General features: G+C 33.5%; 2 protein-coding genes and 1 long non-coding RNA gene across 3 annotated transcripts; 2 read left to right on the forward strand and 1 right to left on the reverse strand.

The window, feature by feature from the left end:
* Positions 1-1,006: 1,006 nt before the first annotated feature.
* Positions 1,007-4,664, reverse strand: LOC122295214. The gene is made up of 2 exons (XM_043104330.1): positions 4,525-4,664; positions 1,007-1,741 (listed from the first exon to the last, which is right to left on the reverse strand). The coding sequence occupies exons 1-2, from the start codon at positions 4,539-4,541 to the stop codon at positions 1,324-1,326; spliced, it is 435 nt and encodes a 144-aa protein (XP_042960264.1). The 5' UTR covers positions 4,542-4,664; the 3' UTR covers positions 1,007-1,323.
* Positions 4,665-9,455: 4,791 nt separating this feature from the next.
* LOC122295017 lies at positions 9,456-10,333 on the forward strand. Its single transcript, XR_006237835.1, has 2 exons — positions 9,456-9,593; positions 9,685-10,333. It is a non-coding gene; the product is annotated as an uncharacterized LOC122295017 (long non-coding RNA).
* Positions 10,334-13,649: 3,316 nt separating this feature from the next.
* On the forward strand, positions 13,650-14,399 carry LOC122293934. The gene is made up of 3 exons (XM_043102396.1): positions 13,650-13,684; positions 13,785-13,874; positions 14,010-14,399. The coding sequence occupies exons 1-3, from the start codon at positions 13,673-13,675 to the stop codon at positions 14,373-14,375; spliced, it is 468 nt and encodes a 155-aa protein (XP_042958330.1). The 5' UTR covers positions 13,650-13,672; the 3' UTR covers positions 14,376-14,399.
* The last annotated feature ends 2,191 nt before the right edge of the window (positions 14,400-16,590 follow it).

The following is a 16,590-nucleotide window of genomic DNA, read 5'->3' on the forward strand; positions in this document are numbered from 1 at the left end:
CTTTGAGTACATCCCAATCGATTCATGTCACTTTTTTTAGTCCATTTTAAGATTAAAATCAGATATTTGAAAAATGAGTAATAACTTGATAAATAATATATGATTTTTCCCAAAATCTAGAAACATGACCATATTAAACCTGAATTCCATGGGAAGAAGGCACCATATAATCTGCTAACGAGAAGAAAGAAAAAAGAAAAAAGGTTACATGCCCCAAATAGATTAAGAAAGAATAGATCGATGATAATTCGGTCATGTTCTTAATTATCAAAGAAAAATCACATATTTTTCTCCCTTTTTGTCCCTCCTTTCAAAGTCGATCTCCAACTCTCCATGCCTTCTCTCCTCGTTTTCTCTGCAACTTCCCATATTTCTTTCCTTCTTGCTTCCTCATTGGTTCTCTCCTGGCCTCGTGGGCAATATTTTATTCCCTTTTCCTAATTCTCTCTTCTATTTTTCCTTTGATATGATCATCCTCTCCCTCTCGTAATTTCCTTTCGTCGCCGTCTCTCTCGATCGGTAGCTATATGCATGCATGGAGTCTTTGATCAGAAATTAAGCACATGCACATTGCACCTCACATTCGATTCTCTTCCCTCTTTATCATATTTTCTTCCTCAAGTTAGAACTTGTTCATGTTTCTCGTGATTGTAATACTTTGGCTCATGTTTTAGCCAAGGATGCTATTAAACTCTCTGAGGAGAGCATAACATTGGGGGAAATTCCCTCGTGTATTCATCCTTGGGGATTATTGAGTTGAATATAATTGTTCTGTTCAGAAAAAAAAACAAAAGTTAGAACTTGTTCAGAAAAAATTTTCATCCCAAAATTCTTATCTCATCCATGATGATATTGATGATGATGATAATATTAATGTTGATGATGATGATAATAATAATAATAATGATGATGATGATGATGATGATGATGATGATGATTAAATCATCATTATAAGAAGAAGAAGAAGAAGAAGAAGAAGATAGATGGCAACATATAGAGACGGCAGTTAAATATGAGATGATCAAACCAAGCACAAATGTCGTTAATATATGCTGAATACATGATAAACATCTAATTAAACAAACATACATGTAATTAAAATACCAAATTAAACAACCAAGCTGGCCAGCACATATATAGCTAGTGCGATGCCAAGCAACAAACATATATAGATATTGATGGTACTCTAGAATTAGAACATATGATCAAACGTCAAAGTCCAATGTCTAGTCTTTATTTATTGATATGGATGATCATATGGTCGCAGTGATATTAATATCTCTCATGTGAAGATATTAACCAGTGAAGCTTTTGGACTGGAGCCTACAGATCAGTAGTTTCGAGGCGAGCCTCCAGGTCTTCCACCATTTTCTTTAATATGTTTTTAATCAAGTTAGTTACCACTGACTTGATCGCCCTCTTAATTAACTTGAGTTGATCAGCTTCCAAATATGGAGTCCCCGGTATCTGAGGATGACATGATGAGGACGAAACAATCTTCTGTTGGGGAGTTTTGAGGCTATCGTCCATCTTTCCTAGCTTCTCATCCAATATTTGACTAATCAATGCAAATAATCGATCGATCTCCTGATCACTTGAGTCAGCTTCAGGAACTGGAGTCTCTGGTCTCTGATGAGCAGGTGCTGAGGGTTCACCAGTGTCGGCCTGTATCTGTTCCTCGACATGATCTGACTTTTTGGATGGTTTGGCTGAACGGGGTTTCCCAGGAGCTAAAGGTGTTCTGGAAATACAAGGATTAAACAATGTGTTATGTAGATAAATTGACATGGTGAGTCGATTTTGTGGTTAGCTCTATCGTACGTAAAAATTGGTCAAAGTGCGCTTAAAGCTAGTGATCAAACAATACCACATAGGTCAATTTGAAGAAAACACCAAAATAGAACTACGTACCCGGCCAGTTACATGTATAGATCCACTGATCAGAATGTCTTAAAAAATATATTCATGTTATTTTGAAACTAACTACTAGCAACACACGTACATCAACTTTAGAAAAGTAACAGGTAAAAGAAAAGAAGGCCAACTAACAAAATCAATGTAGCAGTAATAATCTGGATTCAGTACTGACAAAAATCAATTAATATACATGCATACTCCCGTCAGTTCTATCATTCCATCTTGTAGTACAACTCCTCCTAAAAGTTAGCTAGATAATGCACAAATTAATTCATTTTGTGTCACAAAACTGACAGAGACATGATGTATGACAGCACTAGATGGATCCATCTAATGCAAAGTGACCCAATAAAAAATTTCAATCACTGTTTCAAAAGCACTCAACTCACCAATATTGCATGAGAATTCCTTAAATTATAAATAATTTTGATTTTCCTCACAAATCTCACGCAAGAAATTTAGCCTGATCAATCAATGATCAGTTAGATTTGTAATCTGACTGTACGTGCATTAACACAACTTATACGTATCATACACTTTTGTGAAGGACTTAAAACAGGAATCTGTAATGAGTATATTAAAATTAATCGCATTAAAAATTTCGATCTCATCCATGGACAATAATGCATTTATGGCATTTTTCAAAATTTTCTCAATTTTTTTTCATTCCTTCTCATTATAAAAGGACAACTGAAAATAAAAATGCAATGCAAATGATAAATAAATCAACATATATGCGGTTGGAATCATAACATTAGAAAATGTAAAGCTGGAAAGATAAAATACAGACAATAGGCCGTGGTCAAGAACTATATATGAACTTAAGAAGGGTACTACTCTTAGGCATTTGGTGTCTCCCTACTACTAGTATAGCTAGGTAAGTCCATTACTAGTCTCGCTCAATATTGTGTGAATGGGGTTAACTAATGCATAAAAATCTTCCTAAGTCAAGATGCACCTTTGTGACTTTGGAAATCAAGTTTCTCTAAATTATGCAACCAAGTCAAAATATACATATTCTTGACCATCCCTCCCATCGCGTCCATTCCTTGAAAAGAAATTTAGTCGATCTTATATGTCCTTAGGATATTATTAGCAAAACAAATTAATTAGGTCAAACATGGCCAATCTTGTTATCAATTCAAGCTTTCATTAATTAGGACCCGTCTTTACACCAGAAGCTGAAAAGGACATATATGGAAGAACAACTAGTTACACAACTAAGACCATATTTATCAAGAGAATGTTTTACATCATGCAACAATTAATTTAATTATCAAGTGTATCGCTAAAGAATTTATTCAAATGATTTTTAGTCTCAAATAATTTCTTCGCCGGCCCGCAAGTGATTTTTTTTTTTTTTCAATCAATGTGGAATTGACAAATTTCAAGGAAACAATTAAAGATGTATCAGAAAATTAATCTAGAAACCAAAGAATTTTTCTTACGTTGAAGTTTTCAAACAGAAATCTCACATTTCCAATTTCAAATTTCAAAGTATTACCAACAACATGAGAATTTTTCTTATGAGAATCGTTTCAAATTATTTATGTATTTATTTATTTTGATAGGGTAAACGAAGAAACCGAGTTAAGAAATTTAGAAGATAGAGGAATCTATAGGAATATGCATGCAAATGTTAAGGATTTAAAAAGGAAAAAAAATCAAATCTATATATACATATATATATATATATATATATATAAACAGATCAGATTATTCATGTTTTAGAGGCCAAAATCTTGAAGTTTTCTAAACAGCTTATAATAGGTTTTGGAGACGATTTTAGAAAAATCAAGATACCTTTTTCTTCATATTTTTATGGGGACGAAAGAATTTAGGTGGAACCAGATCATGAATGTACATTTTATATTTTTTGAGAAACTCAAGCCAAGGGGTATTTTAAATTTTTTGAGGAGGTCAAAAATATTTTTCCTTGTTTTTATTTCAATTTTTCATAAAATAACAGTGGGATATATGTTTTATTTCGAACGAGAACATGTAGTACTACGGCCTCTTTCAAAACTTATTTACCGTCGTTTGTGGTGGAAGAAAAACCTTAACAACAGAAAATACAAGCATAAAAAAAAATAAAAAAAAATAAAAAAAATAAAAAAATAAAAAAAGAAAGAAAGAAAGAAAGAAGAAACAGACACCTGATGTCGAGATTTGCAATTTAATCCCGATCATGACTTATTTCATCAAATGTCACATATATAATCATGATTTTTCGAAACTTTTCACCCCCTTATATACACCCATGCATGTATATATATGTGTATTAACAACCCTAGCATATGAGGCCCAAGCCATCACATTTAATTAATATAAAGAGAGAAAAACGCAAAACATAAATATCTGAAACGATATTGGCATACGAAAATCAGTCATTTAAATCGATTTTCATGAATGGCTTTTTCTAAGGTACTACTGTCCAGACATTGAAAAAACTTAAAAAAAATTATTTATGAAAATCATTTTAGGGTAAAACAAATGCAGCATCAATTAAACACACGACATTCATACTCACAAGACGGCCAAATTGAAGCTGAAATTTTCCATAATATATTTGCTCCAAAAAGAGAAGTAATTAGGATCAGTAATTACTTAGCTGGCTGGTTCATGTTGTCTATCTATAACCGCAGAGCGTGTACGTAGTCAGCGTAGACGAACCTGGAGAATAAATGACTAATGAATGATGCCTACGAAATATTCTCAGCAGCATTATATACACAATTAAGTCCTCCCCCCACCCCCCACAAAACCAAAAAAAAAAAAACTTATATTCATAATCGAATATATATATATATATGAATATCTCTGTATCAACCATTTAGAGTTTTACCAGTACACTATTAAATTATTCTAGACTTCACTATTGTTAATACTCTGTATAGACAAATGTCTAAGAGACAACACTCTAACTATCTAAACAGAAACTCAAACTCACCCTTTATAAAAAAAGTAGGACTCAACCGCTATGGACAAACCGTCCAAGAGATAAATTTCTTTTTTTATTTTAACTATAAAATAAAGAAAATAAGAACGAAAATGATAGATTATAGTTTAGATTAACTCTGGTAAATTTCGAAATATGTGACGATCGTGAAGGCCACAACCTTTTCTCTTTTAAGCCATGAAAGTCTTTCAGACCTAATAGTGACGATTCTGGTGATTCGGCTCGTGTGACAAGAAGAGCTGTTGGAAATGGTGGCGCTTGAGGATTACGTGCGGTGATAATTTTCATAAAATCGTCACTATCATTTTAATGATTTGTAGCCTGTGAGTCTTCTTGTATTGTACATGTTTCTGGAGAATTATTAAAAAATTATAGATTTGATTTTTTCAACTTAAAACAAAAAAAAAAAAAAAAGGAATGCGAGGTCCTCTTCCGACCAAAAAAAAAGAAAGATATGTAGACTTTTTTTTACGGATCTGAAGATTTTTTGGCGTGAGAAAGTGGGAGAGGGAATAAATATTAAATATTGAATACAAATTCTTTCTTTTTCTTATTCGATTTGACTAGTAGTACGAAGTAAAGATGCCACTGCATATATAGAGTATAGTTCATGCTACACTTGCTGAGGCAGACTTCCAATAAATTCTTTTAACCTGCTCATTTGGCAGGATTGTAATATTTTATTATATCATGATGATAATATATAGTAATAATGATTTTTTCTTTTCATGCACCGACGTGCACTATGGATAGTGGATGGTGAGGTAGGATTATTTACCTACTCATTTGGACGCATTTGAAAATTATATTATATATAATAATTATATATGATGATAATAATAATAATATTTTTTTAAAGAGATAATAATAATACTATTAATTTCTTATTTTTTGCAATATACACTGTATATAGTGCATCGATGAGATATACATCTAATAATAAGATCCTTTCATTTGCTTGTTTAGAAATATTCTTAAAATAATTATATTATATTTATTATTAATATTATTTTGAGCTTTATTGTGGAAGGAGAGAAGTTAGGATAAGTTAATAAGGTTTTGATTTGGGTTATGAAAAAAAAAAGTCTATGCTTAAAGCACCAAGCATTCGTTGCATTAGCAGTAGTACTAGTACCATGTTTGCCCTAAAGAAAGAAGTAGGGGTGTAAAAAAGAGTTGGTGAACCGGTAAACCGGATTGGATTGGACCAAACCCATCCAGTATTAAGTTTGGTTTGATCATGTATCGGTTTTATTTTTCTTAAAATCGGTCAAAATAAGTCTGATTCCAATTTTTCTTTTTCTAAACTGGACCAGACCGGCTCATATATATTTTAATTTTTCATATTGTATATAATTTTTATATGTAATATATAATTATATATAAAATAGTTTTGTATTATATGATAAATTACTAATTAATAAAATTTTAAATTTTAAAATCTTATATCACTATATATAGTTTATTGTATTAATAATTATACTAATACTATATCACTATATATTATAATATACTATAATATATCACTATATTATAGTATATATGCTATGACAGGCATTAGATAGAATATTGCGTTTGATTAAGCAAACTAAGTACGTAGATACACATATAACCTTAATCATATTCATTTGATAACCGTAAAATTAAGTTAAAATATTTGAAAAACTCCATGAATTATGATATTGAGTACATTGGGCTTCCTTCGGTTGTAGAAGGATATACAGATGCCAATTAAATAACTAACCATGATGATTGCAACTTAACTTGTAGATCTATATTCACCATTTTGTGGATGAGCAATCTCTTAAGGATCAAATAAGCAAATATGCATAACTAGTTGAGTTTATAGCATTGACTTTTTGTAACAAAGAGGCAAACTGGCGAGGAAATTCATTTGTTAAAGATTTTTATTTGGCTGAAACCCATCAAGTCACCAATTTCTTTGCATTGTACTGACACTCAAGTTACACGGTCACAAGCCCATAGCCATATATAAAATGTCATGACATATTGGGTTGAGACATAGTCTTGTAAGGCAATTACTCACAAATGAATTAATTACAATAGATTTGGTAAGATCTTGCCAGAATTTGGCAGATCCAATAATTGAAGGACTTGCAAGGAAGTTGATGCGGGAAATATCAAAAGTGATGGTTTAAAGCCTATAATTTAAAATCACCAACAATGAAAACTCGACTATACTCTTGAACATATCAAGACGTTGAGTTCAATTAGCAAACTACATTATTTATTCGTGATTGCAAGCATTGTCATATAAAATTAGTTCTAAGACTATTTTACCATCCTAAGGTTGAAGTGCTTGTACTATAATGAAAATGAGAGGCTGGGCAATAAGTTCTTAATAGACTTGATTATAACATATATCTATTAAAGTGTTTATTCAAATGACACCTTCAATACCTTTACCTATATGAGTGCCAGGAGTGATGCGGCCTCCTATAAAAATTAAGCTTTGTTTCTAAATCACACATGAAACTAGGATATATAATAGACACAAGGATAATCCATGTGTCGACTTCTTGAACTCCTATGACAATCCATGTGTGAGATATATCCAGCTAATCATATAAGATTGCTAGTTCAAAGTACTATTTCTATTATGCCATCTTAAATAGCTTTGATTTATTTTCATTATGTAAAGGTTCAAGTCTAAAAGGTACTTTTATTTTTGTGTAAGTTGTTATTTCTACTGTGTCATCTTAAATAGCTTTGAAAATTGTTAAACATATTTTCAAAATAATTATTAATTTGGGCTTTTTTAACTCGTCGGTTATTTTGAAATGAAAGAAATTACAGAAAGTTAATAAACTTTTATTTATGGTTATAAAATGTTAATAAGTTTTTACTTATAATTTTTTTAAATCATGAATTATTTTGAAAGAAAGAAATTATGAAAAGTTAACAAGCTTTTGCTTATGATAAAAAAAAAAAAAAAAAAGTGGATGTATGTATAAAGCACCAAGCATTCGTTGGTTTAGCGATAGTGATGCCCCTTCGCCAGCCTCACAGGTACCGATTTCTTCCTGCTTCGTGCACAGGGTCGAGCTTGTCTCTCCCAAATTCTCTACCCCTCTTTTCTAGGTTTTTCGAGGAAGAGAAAAAAAGGGAACTAACCCTGTTTGACCCTAAAGGAAAGGGTCCAATCATCTCGTGTAGCCTCGCAGGCCTAGGTGCCACTACAACATTAGTGGCTTTTTGCCGCGGTTTATTTTTTGACAGACTTGAGTTTGCCTTTAAAAACAGCATTTCAACGGCGATATACGTATGCAGTAAAAATGCCGTGGTTAAATAGACGTCTATTGCGTTATGATAAGTTGCACCAAGTAGTTGCGTCGACACTTAATGTACTGCTGCGAGTTTGGGCTGACGCAAAAGCTAAGACCAAATAATCCAAACATCGGCGAGTACCAGAAATGGACGCTGATGTAATACTAGCTTGTGCTGCGAAATCGCTAGTTTCTCACGACGGGAAGTTGTGCAGGTATGAGACTAGTCCACCAGATTTTCACCGTAAAAACCATATTTTCCATCAATTTTCGATCCGTAGAAGCATTTGAACATTCCAGCAGAATTTTTTGAAGACATTATTAAAATTTTGTTTGAAGCTAGATAGATCTATAGCCCCAAATCATTTCTCAACTTCTAACCCTCCTTCACCTCAGATGTGAGCATCCGGCATCTATAACCCTCCTTCACCGAAAATTCTACCGATTAAACTCTCATCCGAAAAGCCCCAATTTGTTCTTGAGGCTAGCCCCAATTATCCCCTTCCTGAAAATTGCGTTGCGTTAGGCCGTCGAGAGGTAATCAATCTCTGTCCCACGTCGGACCGAGATGAGGTCGTATTTATCCCATCTTGCAAGCCACTGACTTCCTGCAATATTCTGTGGGTAATCACAACACACTTTCGCGCGGCAACTTCCGTTACTCAGAGGAAACCAATTTCCGTCAGCCGCACAGAGGCCCATCAGGTAATAAGGTTTTTATTTTTTTTTACCCCTTTGATTCCCGTATATTGCTTAAGCTATATAGCTTAATAGGATCTCCTGAATGCAAAGTAGATATATGAACTTAATTTAAAGACTTGTAGTTGTAATTTCAGCTTTTATCATCCTGCCTTTTCTTTATTCTATATGTGTGTGAGTACTTAGTCGTTTATTTCGGAGAACTAGAATTTGCCTTCCAATCTATATATATATATATATGTAGCTCTAGAGGTAGATTAAGGGAAGTCCGAAGTTTAGTCCTGCTGTACCAAGTTAATACTATGCATATATGAAGAACAAGAATGGTAGCTAGAAGGCTTTAATTTCTACGTTTTCTTCCTTTTCCATGTTGCAAATCCATCCATTCTGATTTGGATTCATTCTGATCAACTCATGCATGCTTAGGATCCTGTTCTGGCTTTGCTCATTGATTTGTCGGTACCTACTTTTTGGTGTGGCCACAAGGCACCAAGATGTTTAGACGCATGGCTGTCCATGCAGCAAATCAGGGACCATTTGTCTTTGGCTAGCTTGTAAGTGATCTGTAACGTGCTAGAGCATGTGTTTTTGCACATGCATCTTAGAATTACCATTTTTTACCTCTTTAACAATGCATAAACGTGAAATCTGGAGTCAAGTAGAATCCATTGACTATCGTGATTGTGAAAAACTTTGAAATCTGAGATGTCTAAGCTTGTTGCAGCTAATATGTTTGGAACTTCAATTTCCAATGATTTTGCTCCTGAGTTTTTGCCTTTTATCGTTCTACTTGTACTTAAAGTTCTATCTTGTTTGTGGCAGATGATTGACGTCAACCGTAGAGAATCTAACTACAAGGTTAGAGTGTTGTCTTGAAGAACTCCTAGCATCGTTGTTGGGAAAAGGGATTTAAAGTTGGGGGCTGGCTGTGGAGGCATCTGCTATATGGTTGTCGCTGGATCTGCGGACCTAGTAGTTGCCACCAATGGAGATGCAAGTGCTCTTGACATATTGACCCAAAATACCACTTCTGATTTCAAAAGCCACCATTCCTTTTTCAAGTTGATCTCGAACATAGTATAGCAGGGGAATAAGGACTTCGCAAAGAAGCCATCAAGGAAACCCCAGCACATGAGAATGAATAAAGAAGTTTGTTCCATACTGAAACACGTGGATCAGTTATCATCTTGTCAATTGGTAGGAAGGTGGTGCTTGGTTTGGGTTGGTGTTTTGTAACTGTGAAAGAAGGCTTGTACTGCAGAACCTTCTGCAATTCGAAAGTTTGGCTTGCATGTGTTTTTCCCTATGTATTTACAAATTAGTGAAAATTTTGTCAGCTGCTGATTGTACCCATAATTGTAATTTTTTTGTGAATTAGAAGATTGCTTTAAGGAAAGATGTTGGATGATTAATGTTGTACTGGACATATATACAGAATAGTGTTAATGATATTTTGTGTTAGAACTCCTCACAAGATGTGGATGAGATGTACAATACCCATGTAATGAAACAGGTTGTGAAATATGAAGGAAGTTGTAGTGCAATTCTCTAGCATAGATTGATTAAGGTCAACTCATCAAGGTCATGCCCTGAATTCAACGTACGTTGCTCAATTGTGTAGTTAAAAAAGGTTAACAAAACAGTTTAATTAAAACTATCATACCTTCCTCAATCAATCGGTTTTGGACAACATTTAGGATCGAACCGTTGTTGGATTTGGTTTTCCATTTTCTAAAACAGATTATGCACCAGTTACAACCTCGTAAACCGGTACTCTGGTTATATATGTATTTTATAATATATATAATATATACTATTATAGTATATGTTACTATATATGATAATATATTGATATATGTTATAATATATATCATACTTGTATTATATATAGACTATAGTGATATTTTATAGTATATTATAATGTATAGTGATATAGAGCCATCCTACTTATTAGTGATAGTTTATACCATTAGTATTAGTTTTAAACTATATTATAGTATATAGTGATATAGTATTAGCTAGTATAACTATTAGTGATATAGTATACTACTAATATTAGCAGAACTCATCTCATGCTTTAATTATATATTATTGAAGTATACTACTAATATTAGTATTAGTTATCTCATGCTATATTATTGACATTATAATTGTCATATTATACACAATAGTGATATATTAAGGTATATAATATAACTATTAGTACAACTATTAGTATTATATATAGTATAATATTAACACTAGTACGTATTTGTGTTAGTCATATTATAATATATTATAATATATAGTCAGGTCCAATTCGGTTTACCGGTTCACCAGTTTTTTATTACGTACACCTCTAATTTGTGTGTATATATATATATGTGAATCATGTAAATGCATCGATTAGAAAATGTGATATATAAGCAATTGATGATTTAAACATTGAAAACATACATTTGAATAAAATGCAAAAGTTTATATACACTCCATTTGTGAATATTACGTACTGTGAATCCATGGATTATCACCGAACTGTTCAGACGGGAAAATATAGTAATATAATGGCTGTGAATCACAACTGTTTGACATGTCTTCTCCACAATCAAATACAAACACAGTTGTGAAAACATAGAGGAGTGATAATACAGTACATTATGGTACTGTGAAAGTAGTATACTACTGCGCAATGATGGCTAGCTAACTGCTGCACACAACTATTTAAAAAAAAAAAAAAAACTGCTGCACACAGCCTTTAAGCTATGAAAAAGCAGATGCTACTCCCCCTGCTGCTAGGAAAACAGAACGCGCGGGAGCAGGAAAAATAATTTGAGCGGGATTTCTGTTTTCATTACCAATGCACACGTAAAAGTCTTCAAAACATTCTGGCCAAACACTAGTGTTTATTTGCTCCTTCATTTCTGCTGGATTCTAAACAGAGGTGCGAGCTAGAGTATCACTCCAGTTCTTTTACTTAGTAGAACTGGATAGCCTCACCTATCTGATTAAGTAAGAACCCAAAACTGATTTCCAAACTCTTGCTTGGCTAGAGTATTGCAGAACCACTTTCTTTCTCAGCCTGTTGCACAACTCCAGCACTAATACATCTTTATGTTGACAGTTGTTGGTAGTTTACTGCTTCATTTAGTTAATATTGTTGGTTTCAGGTGTAGTATAAATGAGTCAGGCAAAAAGAGGGAGAGGCAGAGGACCTTCTGGACTAGGGCGAGGATCAGTGTTTCCTCTTATTGGACGAAACCAACAACCAGAACCAGTAGGTTGGACATTGAGGGATGAAGCAGGCGTGGACTCTGATGATTCCACTCAACCCCCAGATGATTTACATCCATCTTTTTTGCCTCCATTTATTCCTGCAGAGGTGAATGCCACATGCAATAGTAAGTATAATGTAGACATCAAAACCAAATGTATTTCATAGAAAATATATTGAAGGTTCATTTTATGTTGATTGGCATGATCGTTTATACATAGGGTTTAATTAAGAGACCAGGATGATGTTTGTGGGGATCATATAGAACCAAACACTAGTAAACGTGGTAGGGGTGTGGCCAAAGGTACTGAGTTTGAGAGGATTCGGAAGTATGGCAAAATACCACTTGAGATCAAAGAGGGGAAGATAGGTCCATCATGCAACAATAGAAGAGTCTACACAACAAGAGTGACATGGATCGTGAAGCACTATGCAGACATGAGGCATGTTAGCTGGAATGTTGTCGATGAAAAGGAGAAACAAGAACTTATTGATCGAGTTCGAGTATGGCTTTCAACTTGAATGATTGCTTATGCAGTGTTGAGTAATGGCATGGATAATTTTAATAAGTCATTTGATGGTAGAGGCATTATAATGGTATTCTGTATGTCATTTAATTCTTTAATGTACATGCCTTGAATTTCCTTGCTTATTAGAACTGGAATATCATTTATTAACATATTCCAATGTGAAGCAAGTGAATGAAGCTATGAGTATAAACCCATTACTTTTTGACAAAGAATCTGAGGAAATAGATATGTAAAACACTGCTATGAGTTATTGACAGAATTGTGCAAATTATTTTCAACAATCTATGAAGGGTTTTTAACTCAATGACATTGATAGGCTGACTTTGTCTTGGATTGGACATTGAAAAATGATCGCCGGACTGTCACGAGTCAACTATCTCGTGCATATAATGCGTTTCATTACAAGCTACACAAAAAGTACTTGAGTTATGCAACACATGAGGAGGCAACAAAAGCAAATGTAGGGGGATTGGTAGAGCAGACAGTTTGGGAGTGGTTATGCAACCGGTGGGGAAGTGATTCATTCAAGGTTTTTCCAAACCTTTCCTACATGTAGGATTCATATGTCATTGGGTCTAAATCTTTGAATACTTACAACTGTTTTATAGATAGGAAAATAGATGGCTGATTATAGACAAATTTCATTGTTAAACTATAAAGACTAATTGAATTGGTCCATTAGAAAGAGTTGATTACATGGACAATGAAAGTAAATATATAATTTGAACTTCAAGTATGTAGGAAGTCCCACTGTATATGAAATTTAATACTCTTAAATGCCAATGTTTGGAGAAGTTACTTTATAATTCCCCAAAACAACAAAACTACTTTAAGGTTAACATTTTTTCCTACTGACATATATGTTTTGATTCAGTTTAAAGTTATTTTATATATATATATATAGGAAGAATTCAGTTTAAAGCTGCAATCATAACATGTTTTGTTGCAGAAAATGTCCAGGCAAAACAAAGAAAATAGGGCTAAACAGATGGTCAACTACACAAGCGGAAGGACATCATTTGTTGTACTAATGGAGAGAAAGGTATTGATACTAATTCCATGTCCTAGTTGCTGTGTCCAAATCTAGATGGTCAAGATTGGGTAAACTAATGTCTGAATATGGTATTTTGACGTTCAAGTAGAAGGACAAAAATATGATTGATTTCTACAAAGATGTGCATTGGTCAAACAAAAAGGGGAGATTTATCACACCAACTACAGAAGACAATTATGTGAGATTTCTATTTTGTATGGACAATTATGTAACAATTGAACTGTTTTAGTGTTAGAAATAAGTATGTATGTAACCTTGTGTTCTAAGCTGTTAGTTATATGAAAGTAATGGTGGATCTGATCTCATGCAACAGAACCAGATGGTTGAAAAGATGAATGCAAAAGAGCCAGATGCTCGCACAGATGAAGCAGCAGCAAACATATTTAGGGAGGTCTTGGGACATAGACCAGGGTATTCTAGAGGGATGGGGCACTCTGTTATGCCTGAATCTCCTAAAGTACCTGGCGTTCCCAATGAAGAGTATGAACGGCTTGCTAAGGAAAATGAACAAAATAAGAAAAATGCTGAGTATTACCAAAATCGGCTGAAAGAGCTTGAAAATGGTGTCCTGGCTATCCAGGAGAATATGCAAGCATATGAAGCACGTATAAACATGAGAATGTCTGGAGTTGAAACAGAATTAGAGTCTCAAAGAGAGACTCAAGCTGCAGTTCCTTAGGCATCATCCATGTGCTAGCAGTACCTATAATTATGTTTTTTTGTCTACATATATTTTTCCTACACTTGTTGATGAAGTTGTTAGTGGGGATAATGAGGTAGCAGCATAGCCTTGAATGAAGTAAGACAATGTTCTCAATTAATACTCTTGTTGTAGAGGGTGAAGGAGCTTCATGGAGGTAATGTGGAAACATGCTTTTATTGAAAATTTTGTTTCAATAAATTTCTGGTCACATGACATTTGTTAGTTACGATGTTTTTTCAAGAATAGTATGTATTTATAAATGTTTGCAAGTTGAAGGGAGGGAAAGAGACGAATTGTGTTTGATGAATGAAATAGGAATAGTAGGAATAGGGATAGTACATGTATATGGAAAATCTGAGAGGTGATGTATGACTGAATTCAAGTGATGACATATATGTTCTATATTAGCAAAGTGACCAGTGTATAATTTTAAGTTCCTTGCTGATTCATAGCTGTACACGTTGATAGGCTAACGTGTTGTATAATCTAAATGGAATACGGTTTAAAATGCACATCAACATTTCTAGTGGGTTGTGAGTTTGCATGGTTAACCTACTGCATGGTTTTAAACTATGACCTAATATCTCATACATGCTATTAAAATATATAGATGGTAGCTACCGTGGCCATTGTTGAAATCATAACCTATGATGTATGAGAACATTTCTGAAAGTTAGAGTGCAAGCATTTGCAGGGTTGGTTAAATTTATTTTGATGTTTGGAATACATGTTTCATTGGATCATGGTCTAATGTTATAGTGGTCTAGATTAATAGTTTTGGTAATGTATGTTGACCAAAATTTGTAAAATCCTCATCTAAACCAAATTGCATTTTTTTACTGTAGGTCTAGTGTATAAGCAAGGCACATAAGGAACAAGTTAGTATTCTAGTGATCAAGGTGGTACACAAGAGGTTGGTAATGACCCTGTCAACATAAGGTAAATATAAACAAGACTTTCAAATAATCTGATCATTATATGGATTAGAAAATGCCATTCATTTTCATCTTTTATATAAATGAGTTATAGCCGTAAGGACTTGCTTCTACTGAACATAACTGAACCACAAACCAATCCCAATAGCAAATGGAGGAAAATTTGGAGATTTTTTTTAGTAGATGGAGGGAATTTTGTAGATTGTTTTATGCTGAAGGAATATAAGATCATGATAATATAAATTCAGTACTGCACGCTAATGGTATAGGGATATATATGGTCATGTGTAGGGATGTGCATGGGACTACACTTGCTAGTGTATATGTTTAGCAGCACATATCCAATTCAGTAGATCATGGGATACAAATGCTAATGGTATAGGGATAAGCATAACTTAAAGTTTCATGGCGGTTATATGGAATTGTAAGCATGATATGATATGCTCTGATTAGATGACATTGATGTTTATTGCAATAGGTAAATTCACCTTCCAAGGGCAAAGCTTTTTTGGGATGTGCTAGCCAATACCCCAAACAACTTCTAAGTGTAAAAATTCCTGTGAATTATGTACATATACATGTAGAGCTAGTAGGACTGCTGGCATGTTGTAATAGCAGATATAAGTATGAACTGTGGGACAGTTCGAATTAAGTTATCATTTGCTGAAATTTGAAAGAGTAATATCTAAAGCTTTTGAATTGAATGACAAACTCCCCTTCAGATTTTTTATCAGATATATCAGTCTTTCACGTCTTTGCCAGCTTAAGGTTGTTTTGTACTGGTTTATTGGTAGTCCCATCATATTTATATATGCATGCAATTTGGTTGAATCATGTATACAGATATTCGCATAGACCAAGTGTTCTATAATTATCTGATCTATATATATCATGGGCAAAACTAGATGCAGGCTTTGGAAACCATGGTTTGGTATGCTTGCATCTGGCTAGAACATGGCAAGAATTAATGGGGATATATATGATGATATTATATATATATATATATATAATATATGAATATATGTGTGATCATGTCGTGTGTGTAAATTGCTAAAGCTAGCCTCTGAGATGTATTATCTAAAGCCTCTGAGATGTATCAAAATATATGTTCTAAAATGTACTAGCTTGAATGTATATGGTGCTAATTAGTAATTACTTTGCAATCCATCCAGTGCAAATCATCATGCTCAAAACTTCCACAAATCATGATTATCAGAAATATTATACAATTTATTAAATTTTATGGAATTTTAGAG

The sequence above is a fragment of the Carya illinoinensis genome, chromosome 14 (assembly GCF_018687715.1).
Source record: "Carya illinoinensis cultivar Pawnee chromosome 14, C.illinoinensisPawnee_v1, whole genome shotgun sequence".
In the NCBI taxonomy this organism is placed as follows: domain Eukaryota; kingdom Viridiplantae; phylum Streptophyta; class Magnoliopsida; order Fagales; family Juglandaceae; genus Carya; species Carya illinoinensis.

Bases quoted from the DNA above. Each gene is read 5' to 3' on its own strand.
- LOC122293934 (XM_043102396.1), top strand. The intron at 13,875-14,009 runs GTGAGATTTCTA...CTCATGCAACAG, and splicing joins CAACTACAGAAGACAATTAT to AACCAGATGGTTGAAAAGAT.